The sequence below is a fragment of the Marmota flaviventris genome, chromosome 5 (genome assembly GCF_047511675.1).
Source record: "Marmota flaviventris isolate mMarFla1 chromosome 5, mMarFla1.hap1, whole genome shotgun sequence".
NCBI lineage: Eukaryota > Metazoa > Chordata > Mammalia > Rodentia > Sciuridae > Marmota > Marmota flaviventris.
This window is the reverse complement of record NC_092502.1, coordinates 28,692,903-28,703,590: the sequence shown is the minus strand read 5'-3', so window position 1 is coordinate 28,703,590 and position 10,688 is coordinate 28,692,903. Positions and strand designations below refer to the sequence as shown.

Genomic DNA, 10,688 nt, shown 5'->3' with positions numbered 1-10,688 from the left:
GCTTGGCACCTTGCTAAATTGCTGAGGCTGGCTTGGAACTCGTGATCCTCTTGCCTCAGCCCCTGGAGCTGTGTGCCATCGCGCAGGCCAACCGATTTTTAAATTAAACATTTTAAAATATATTGAAAGATAGTGTTGGCCTACCCCACAGTCTCATTTCAGTAGCAATCACAGATGAGGGTTTGTTTCTTGTAACAGGATGAGATGGGTTTTTTTTTAAAGATGTGTATTCCTTACTATAAAAGCAATACATGTTCATTGAGATGTGTTACAGACAAGATAGAAAGTCTAAAACTGGAATTATTGCACAAGTCCACAACAGTGCTCTTCCGCTCCCCTCTAGATCAATGTCCCTCTTAGGTCCACTCCTAGTCCCACCCCTCCAAGCTCAAGGAATGCGGTTGTTCTTGCAGTTGCAGAAATTGGTCGTCAGGTGGTGCTGCTGAGCAGACTCTGGAGAACAGGGGCCGAGCCCAGTGTCACGTGACCTGAGCCTGGGGCTCTGGCACCTACATCACGTGACAGGGCCCGGAAGCAGCTGCCGGGGCTGCAGAAAAGGATGGCTAGGGCTCTACGCTGAGGCAAAGAAGGGTGGGCTGTGCCGAAGCTGGAGCCCGAGCCGGAGCCCGAGCTGGAGCTAGGGCCGGAGCCGGATTCCAAGCGGTGAGTGCCTGCGCTGACCTGCTCTTTCTGGCTGCTGTCACTGCTTTCCGCAGGGCCCTTCTTGCCTTCCTGCGGTCCGGCTTAGCAGATGCTCTAGGTCAGGGGCTGGAACCGCCCGGGCTGTGGGTCCGAGGCTCTTGGCCCCCCGCGGCGGTGTGACGCGGGTAGCCCTCCCGCATGAGGCGGAGTGGCCACCCCTTGTTCCTCGTGCTCTCTCCCTGGACCTCGCGGGGCTGGGGGTCTCCGCCCTGTATGACAGGTGGAACCGAAGTCCGGAGACGGAAAAGGTTACTCAAACGACCGTCTCGGGCTTCGGGCTGTTGGCTTTGTCCACGCTTCCCAAAGCGGTGTGCTATCTGGGGCGAGTCTCCCTCGCTGTGTCCCGGACTTGCTGATAATGGGGCTTTGGGTCACACAGTACCAGACCTGCAAGACCCAGGGAAGTCATCTAGTGCAACCCCCTCCTCGGACCGTAGGAAAACCGAGCCCCAGAAAGGAGTAGGGGCTTGCTTAAGGTCACCCAGTGAGTTAGTCCCAGACCTGCCACTAGACTCCAAGTGTCCCTGAGCTCCAGCAGCTGTGGACTTCGACTACACCGCCTCCTGCGGGAAACGGTGTGAGAAAAGACACTCTTTCCACTTTCTTTCTCCTTTAGTCCTCTGCTTGTCTAGCTCTGCATTCTCCATCGCTAGGGTTGGATTGGCTCTGGGCGTGGTTCCGTTTGTTCACGGTTTTTCTGCAAACTCATCACTGTGTAGGCTTGGTTTCCAACCGTCCTGCAAATTTCATGTAAGTCATATCAAAATAAGAATCGGAGTATGCCCCCAGGGAGAATACGTGGCTCAGTGAGGCAGAGGAGATTCCTGGTATTAATTTGAAGAATGGAACGACCTCTGCTTTATTTTTCTGTAACTTGTCAGATTTGGGGAAGACGCTATCTGAATGGATGTTTGCTGTTATTTGTGGCTTGTTGAAGTATGATAGCAGAATCATGTACTGAAAAGAACTGAGATAGGAGAATCAGGAAATTTTGTTTTAGCTCTGCCACTTAAACTCTGCCACCTTAGGTGACAACCATCTCTCCTGGGTTTAGGTTTCTCAGTCTGTGTGATGATCGGGTTTAATCCCTAAGGGTCTCTTCTGCTCTAACATTCGTTGCATCTAGGTCTGTTTGTTTTTTACTCAGAGATATTTTTCCCTCCCTCTATGCTTCAAGCATCACCTTTCAACAAGACTTAGTCCAGTTGTCCAGGCAACAGTTTCCTGTACTTATTTCTACATTACCATGAAATTCTCCTCTATTTTCCTGTCTCTGTATTGTCTAGGCTAAATGATGATGGCTGAAAAATGATTTTAACTGTCTTGCTCCTGATCAGAGCCCTCTCTTGACTCTTGTCTAGAGCCTTATTTACAGTAATTAACTTGTATGTACAAGAACAGTTTTCTTTACGGGTTTTCTGGAGGTCAACAAGAGGCTCCTTCCTGCATTGGGGGTTTGAGGTTGTTTGTCTAGGGGTGGAGGCTGTAGGCAGCAGAGACTGCTCTGGTGACAGTAGTCAATTGCTGCCCTCCCCACTCCCCTTTTTTGTTCTTTATAATTGGCTGCTCTTGAGTCCTTATTTTCTCTTTAAGCCAGGTAGCCTCATCTCCATGGCAGCTTCAGATGCTCTGAGCTGTGTCTGTTCCCAAGGCTGTGTAAGGAAGAGGCATTCTATTTGTTTTGTGATATTCCAGAATCTACAGTTAGGACCAGTTGATGGAAGTGCCCAAAGAAGTAGTTTTGGGGTGAGCATGAAAACTTTCAAAGAATTAGTTCCTTCATTGAAACACAGAGTATGGATTTCCCTGTCACTGAAGGTAATTCCCACTGGCAATTACCCAGGGCTTTGTTGTGTATGAAATTACCGTGTTGCGTGGAGGATTGACCTGGATGTACTTTGAAGTTTTCTCGAAACCAACTCCAATGAAGGTTCCAATTCTTTAAATGCTTCACATCTCCTTAAGGATCAGAAGCTAAGGAATTATTGCTGGTTACTATACATTTCTTCTTTCCCCCAATCTTGCTGAATGAATGGTCTTCTGTTTCTGCATTTGCTGGGTTGGTGCTAATAACCCATTCCAGAAGGTTATTACTGATTAATACCACTAATATCTGGAGCAGCTCTTCTTTTTCTCACAGAGGAGAACCATTGAATCCATTTACCTCAACACAGGCCTGGAGTGGTCCTGCACCTCCCTCCTTTGGCCAGAGCTTGCTGGATTAAGCACACACACAAAAAAGTGATCCACTGTTCAATAGGTATGGATGTTAGTAGATGGGGCATTCAGAGTTTGCCAGAATAGATACCACATGAGGCTGTGTTTAATGCTGTCCCCTCTTCTAGCCCCAATACATTTCTCTTGGAAGCCTGGACACCCAGGGCCAGTGCATCAAAGACTTCTCTGTGTTTCCCATTTCTTTGAAGTCGGAAATCTAAGGTCCACATGACACTTGGATCTCTATTACCAAGAGAGGGGCCTGCCTCAGCTCTCTAGGGCATTAAATGAAGAAAATACCAGAGAGTTTCTATAGTGAATTTTCTTATTTCACATCCATGACTCTATATTATGACTCTCAATATATGACTCTATATTTATCTAATGTCAAATGCTATCATTATAAGGGTCTCTTATGTGCCAGATAACTTACCTAACATCTATGTATCTTCATAACAAATTCATGACGTAGATGATATTAGCAATATCTTTCATATGAGGGAGTCAAGGCAATAGATGATTTGAGTGATTTGGCTTGGAGTCTCTCAGACTCCAAACAGTGCTTTTTTAAAAACATGCAGAATGGCCCTGGCAGACTTAACCCTGCCCCAGCTTCCAGGGGCAGTTTTGTTCTGGAGATTTTAGAAAGGGTAAATAATGTGTGGTATGATGGAAAGAACATTGGCCCTGGGACTCTGGTTTGCTGGATTTAAATCCCATATCTTTGGCCAGCTGGGGCCTCTGTGGAATAACCTCTCTGGGCCTTGGTTTTCTCACCTCTTAACTGGAAAGCTGGACTAGAGTCTTTTTTGAAGTCACGCATGGTTCTAATACTTAGTGATCTTTGTAATTATAGATAAAAAGTGGGCATGTTTGCCTGCTCAGCAGTGCATTCCGAGGTCAGCAACTGCCCTGTGGCTGCCCTAGCGTGAGACTTGTCCTCAATTCAAAATAATGGAAAGCACTTTTTAGTTTGCAGATATCATCAATGTGTGAACTCTAGTAGGAGGTGAGGTGTACCCATCATAAGAAGATCATATTTTTTTAGTGCTTTATTTAAATCTTCCTGTAACCAGGATCACCTGGGAAGTTGGTTAAAAATAAAATGCTCAGGTGGATTCAGGTGCGGCCCAGAAATCTATGGGGTTTTTTTCTTTTGCATTTTTTTCTTTCTTTTTTTTTTCTTTTTCTTTTTTTAAACATGTTTAACTCCTTCTATCCCAACATATTATTATGTCATATAATCAGTATAAAATTATGAATTCATGAAATATATCATAATTTTTATACCAAATTTTTAAAATCCCTTGTCTGTGCATTTCAATTTTGACCAACTGTATTTCAAGTGCTTGGTAGCCACTTGTGACTAGTGCCTACTAAATTGGATAGTACAGGACACTTTGCTGGCCAGGTTATATTCTCCTGAATCCTGACACAGTTAGAGACTTTTGTTTTTACATTAAAAATCACTACAAGCTGGGTATGGTGCTATATGCCTATAATCCCAGCAGCTTGGGAGGCCAAGGCAGGAGGATCACAAGTTCAAAGCCAGCTTCAGCATCTTAGTGAGGCCCTCAGCAACTTCCTTAGTGAGGCAACTCAGAGAAACTCTGTCTCTAAGTAAAATATTTTCAAAAAGGCTGAAGATGTGCTCAGTGGTCTAGTGCGACTGGGTTCAATTCCTGGTACCAAAATAAGAAAAAAAAAATCACTACAAAATTCTTCTTAAAAATCACCCTCTACTAGAAATTCAGTGCTTTTTTTTTTTTTAACAAAAAATCTATTTGCAAACACATTCTCCATACTTCATCCATTGTACAAAGTGATTCCAACTGCTCATAATTTATGTGTGGTATAACATTAAAGACAGCATATTTTGTAGACTAAAGGCATTATTTACCGAATCAATTAAAAGAGTTTGTATAGGGAAAAAGAAGGAAATCTATCAAGGTTATACAAATAGTTGCTATTTCAATGCAATTTGGGTTGAATGTACTTTTCTGAAAAGTTTTCTTCTTGGGGTCTAGATATCTTATGGAGATTTTGATTTCGTGTTGATGGACCACACATAATATATAAACTGTTCATTTTACTCAAGAACCTGAAAGACAGGCTCTTCTTCAACTTTCACATATTACAAGCCTCATTTGGACAGGTAACAAGGTCCTATTAAAGTCTTCCAGAGGGCAATAGACTTGCATACCAGCCATCATCAAGGGGAGCCCAGGGGCAGGGTGGCCATGGAGATGGTGCTCAGTGGGCACAGCAAGAGGGCAGGAGGAGGAGGCCTTGGTTGCCAGAAGGAGCCATTGAAGGGGTGGATACCACCACTCTCTCTGATGCTTGGCTCCTATGTAACAGCTCTGAGAAATGTCTTCTCTACTTCACTTATTCCAGAGATGGGAAATTGCTTTCCCTCCAGCTGTTCATTTGGACCACTATCTTTAATAGAAGGTTTTTCCTTACATCTAGCCAAAGATCTACCATCCTTAATTTTTCACCTGTTGAATCTAGCTCTGATCTTTGAGGCTTCAAAGAATCAATCAAGCCAGGCATGGTAGCATAGGCCTATAATCCCAGCAGCTTGGGAGGCTGAGACAGGAAGATCACAAGTTCAAAGCCAGCTTCAGCAACTTAGTGAGGCCCTGAACAACTTAGCAAGACCCTGTCTCAAAATAATAAAAATAAAATAAAATAAAAAGGGCCTGGGATGTGGCTCAGTTAAACAACCATTGAGCACCTCTGGGTTCAATACCCGGTACCAAAAAAAATAAATAAATAAAATAAAATCTGTTTAACAGTCTTTAAAGACATGTTTGTGCCTCCTAACTTGCCAGGTTGAATCTTCTTGGTGCTTCTAACTTTTCCTTTACCAGTTGGTTTCCAGCCCCCTCTTGACCTAGGCCCTGACCCTTGGATGAACCATAGTTTGTCATTATCCCCTTCATAGTCTGTAGCCTGCATCAGGATGTGGTGCATGCAAAGCTAACTGGTTCATCTACTTGGTTCTCTCCCTTCCTAATGTAACCTAGAATTGTATTTGCTTATTTGACGTCTGTTATTATATTATTTGACCTCTTTTGAGCTTATCATTAACCAAAGTCTATAAATAGCATTTTTTCTTTTCTCAGTATGTATGCAGAAACTAAGCCACATTTCCCACATCCTGCAATTGTTTATTGGACTTTAGTTCTTTAGGTTTCAGCTTCTTCTTGAGCTTTCTAAGCAACATTCTGATATAGGTAGCTTCAGGGTTTTGTTTTGTTTTCCTTTTTTGGTACCAGTGATTGAACTCAGGGGCACTTGACTACTGAGCCTTATCCCAGCCCTTTTTAATTTTTTTTTTAGACAGGGTCTTGTTTTGCTTAGGGCCTTGCTAAGTTTTCTGAGGCTAGCTTCGAACCCGTCATCCTCCTGCCTTAGCCTCCCAAGCCACTGGAATTACAGGCATGCACCATCATGCCCAGCTAGCTTCTGTTTTTTGTATATGACATAAAGAAGACTCTTTACAATGTTTGAAATAATTCAAGCATCTGTACTAAGTAAGTATGCAACAGAGTGGTTTCTTGGTTGGTTAGAAGGGATTGGGGAACTTAGCACTCCCTGAGGTCTGTCCCTTTGCCCTCAGTATTGTACAGGATTTACTTGAAAGGTTCTGTTCCTTAGATGCTTTTGGTGTGTTGGAAGAGACTAGAAATTAGCCGTTGTTTTCATAAATGCAATCATTGGTATCTGGAATATTAGAAATAGGGAGGAGCTAAGAGAGATTTCAGCTTACACTTCCACCCTGCTTTTGCATTTGGAAACTAAGATTCTAGAGAAAGAAAATTGTTAAAAATTGCAGAGCAAACAGGTGAGAGAGGCAGGCTTAGAACCCAGGTCTCTTGACATATGAGCTAACTTACTAGCTTTTGCCTGCATAACCAGAGGTTTTCAATTACTTGTGTTAAAGATTCTTTATAGATTCATCCCCTTCCTTAGCTGAGACTCTGACAATGGAACTGGACAGGATCTTCCCTGGGATTTACAGGCCCTGCTGTGGCTTAAGTATGGTTTTCCCCACCAAAACTCATGTTGGGGAATGGTTGAGAGATGGAGTCTTTAAAAGGTACTTAGGTCCTGGGGCTTCACCTTCATGGAGGGAGTAATGTAGTTTTCACAGGAGTGGGTTAGTTACTGTGACGATGGGTTGTTAAGAAGCAAGCTTGGCACCTCTCCTTGGTCTTTCTCTTGTGACCTCTCTACCTCATGCACACACTGGTGGTTCATTTTTTCACCATGCATAAAGCAACCAGAGGTCCTCACCTGAAGCTGAGCAGATGCTCTTGGACTTTAAGAACTGCAAACTCTTTTATCTATAAATTATCCAGACTCCGATATTTTTGTTACAGCAGTAGAAAATGGACAACAACAGCCCCTTTCCAGTTTTCTGTTAAGCATTTTCCTGGTAAGATTACATGGGGTCTTTTCCACATTAGGGTTCGTGGAAGAAAATGAGATCTCCCCTGGATCACTCTTATGCTCAGGGCCAGTTTTCAAGAGTCCTCAGGTACTGGACCTGTTGTCGCCTGCAGAGAGCTGTCCTCTGGCAGGTGGGGTTGGATGTTGGGATGGATGGAGTGTTGTGATAGCCACTGGAGATTCTGCCTCGTCACCAGGTTTCTGAGATAACATGTCAGGCTCAGCATGGTATGTAGTCTGCCAACTGGTAAAGGATTTTTACTTGAAATTTTTCATGATAGTGTACCTTTTTTCCATATTTGATTGCAGATTCTTTTATTTATTTATTTGGTACTAGGGATTGAACTCAGGGGCACTCGACCACTGAGCCACATCCCCAGCCCTGTTTTGTATTTGATTTAGAGACAGAGTCTCACTGAGTTGCTTAGCGCTTCGCTTTTGCTGAGGCTGGCTTGGAACTCGCAATACTCCTGCCTCAGCCTCTGGAACCACTGGGATTATAGGTGTGCACCACTTGCAGATTCTTGAAGGGCAGGAAGTTGGCTCTTTTTCTTTGTATACTCCCTCACAGCAGTGGGCACCGTATTCAGTAGACATTTCCAGATTCAGGCAGGGTATCAGGAGATGTTTTCTGCTCTGCTATTTCCTAGCTGTAGCCCCCCCTCATCTTCAAGGTGCTGATTCTTCTTCTGTCAGATGATGGGTTGGGGTGACCTGTCTAGGCTTTTTTTAGTGACAGTTACTAGGATTCTGGGGACTTCCTCAACTCCCAGATGGCCTCCCTGTTGTGAATCGCAGAGAAACTCTTGCTCTTCTCCTTTCTGGAGAAGTTATGGAGAGTCCTCCCTGCCCCCAGCAGAGTCCACCCTCACTGTCCTTCATCAGCACACACAGGAAATATTTCTTCTTCACAGTCTTTTAAACATGAGCAATTCGAAAATGAAGAAGGTGTAGTAGGAGTGGAGAAGGCGTGATACTTTCCCTCCCCATCATAAAAGTCATGGCCAACACTCCTGTAATAAGACAGTTTAACAAGAAAATCATAACATTTATTTAATCCAAGTTTTATGTAACACACAAGTCTTCAGAAATGAAGGCTCAAGGACCTAGGGGAATCCGCCCATTTTGATGCTTAAGTTTGATGAGCACAGACAACTGTGGAGAGATGGGATTACCCAAAAGGGGCGGAGGTCATGGAAACAGATGAGGGGAAACCCAGCAAGGCCAGTCTGCTCAGATTCTTCTTGACCTCTCTGCGTAGAATTCCTTCCATCCATGGATGGATCCTCTGGATTGAAAATCCTCAAAGGAGAAGGGAGAAGGGACAGTGTGTCCTTTCTGGATTTTGTCATCACTTTGCAGGAGAAGGGTCCAGGAATTTAGGACTCAGCTTGGGGCAGAGGAATTCTGCTTCTGTGACTTGCTTCAGGAGAGCAGGCAGGGTGGGAGACAGGAAGGTAGGAGTAAGTCAGAGACTTTCTGACTGAGGGCTTCCAGTCTGTCTTCAGGTGCTCAGACACAAAAGCACCAGGCTTTGAGGTATTATTTTCTGAGCCCCAGTAAAGGATTGCAGATGGGAGATGTTGAAAGTAAGATCAAGGTCTCCTGCTCCCTCACACTCTTGGTCTTCCTCTGAGCTGCCTTCAGCTGCCATTGCTCAGTACTCACACTGGTGGCAAGAAGAGACCTACTGAAGGGATGAGACTTACTGAGTAGCCTGCAGTGTACAGAACAGGCCTGAGGTCATGATGGAAAGAAGGAGATGAACTTCGGGGGCTCTTGACCTGTTGGGGAGTTTAAGCAGAACTGGATGATCCTGAGGGGTTTTCTTGAATGCTCCAGGATTCTCCAATGCAGGAGAAGGAAAAAGAGGATACAATGAGAGCTGTTCATATGCCCGTCCTCTGAGGGCTTGCTCTTGGGAAAGACACATAAATCTAAGCATTTTTGAAGTCCTCAGAGGAAGGAGCAGTTAATCCAGAGCAAAGGAACAGGGCAGGCTTCCCGGAGGGGCTTGCCAGCGTCATCTCCCACTCCTCCCAAGCATTGCCTCACCTCTGCTGGGTGCAAGTGCACTGGGATGAATTTAGAAGTTCATGAGCACAGCACCTGCTGGGGAGGTGCAGAGCAGTAGCTGAGTGACCTCAGCCTGGCCCCATGCACTTTGTACCTTTGCATTTTCCTTGGTACAGGGCACTCTCCTTGTACTTGATCTATAGTGCAGCTGGCCCTGTAAGCAGCTGTGGCCATGACTACTTCTGCCCCAGACCTGCAGCTTTCATCCCCAACTGCTGGAGGTCCTAATGCTGACCCTGTCCCTGCAGCTACCATGTCCACCCAGAGGCTTCGGAACGAAGACTACCACGACTACAGCTCCACGGATGTGAGCCCTGAGGAGAGCCCGTCGGAAGGCCTGAGCAACTTCTCCCCTGGCTCCTACCAGCGTTTTGGGGAAAGCAGCAGCACAACGTAAGTCCCTGTTACCCTCTTCCCTCCTGGGCGGGAGTCATATTCCTAAGTCTCCTTTGGAGTCATTTCTTCTCGCCCTTTTAGCCAATTCCCCACTGAAACTCAGGGCTCATCTGGGCTGAGTTTGGCCATCTTTGGGCCTCAGTTTCCCTAGATGTAAGGAAACATGGAGGAAGTCACTCTGAAGCTAAACTGGCTGGGTGGCACCACCACCTCAGTTGAAAAATTCAGAGGAGACTTTTAGGCTCCCGAAGGTTTCCCAGCTACCCCCAGCCTCAGTGGACCTGTGACCTTTCTCAGGGTCCCTGAACCTCATGCTCTGCACCTTCCATTTATCTTCAGGCTGAGCTGTCAGCCTTCCGGTGTTCCCTGGTGGGTTGAGTGAGACTGTGAGGGATCCTCTGTGTCCTGCAGTGGGTCATGCTGTCCCTCATGACTGCCCAAGGGGACTGTGGAAACATGTCTTGGAACCCCTCACTAGGGTGGCTCCCTCTGCCTGCACCCTGTCCTGGGCAGGGCATATTCTCTTGTGAACTGGCCAGGATCTAGGGGATATGGTCTGTCCATGTGACCTGCCCCTCGCCACCACTGGCTGGTTTCTGCTCACAAGGATTTGTGCTCGGTTCGGTAGCTTATTTCTCAGCCAACATGCTTGTGTAGATTCTCATGTGCTTGTGGTTTTAGCTGATTGAAAGATTGCTTAAAGCACAGGCGGCAGCAGCAAGGACCACCCTTCCTCTTTTCCTTTAACCTTGTCCCCCACTGGCGTTGCCCGGCAGAAGGAACTCCACATGCAGCCAGTGGGTCACGCTCGTTATTGTGAAATACCTCTTCCAAGC

At 45.5% G+C, this 10,688-nt stretch overlaps 1 protein-coding gene across 5 annotated transcripts in view; it reads left to right on the top strand.

Annotated features, from left to right (window-relative positions):
- The first annotated feature begins 533 nt into the window (after nucleotides 1–533).
- Slc36a1 (solute carrier family 36 member 1) overlaps nucleotides 534–10,688 on the top strand; it is a 66,657-nt gene continuing 56,502 nt past the window's right edge. For all 5 annotated transcript variants that reach the window (XM_027938566.2, XM_071612038.1, XM_027938565.2 and 2 more), the window contains exons 1-2: nucleotides 534–663; nucleotides 9,705–9,849. In XM_027938566.2, coding sequence (XP_027794367.1) covers nucleotides 9,710–9,849 — 140 coding nt within the window. In that variant the 5' untranslated portion in view covers nucleotides 534–663; nucleotides 9,705–9,709. The remainder of the gene's footprint in view (nucleotides 664–9,704; nucleotides 9,850–10,688) is intronic.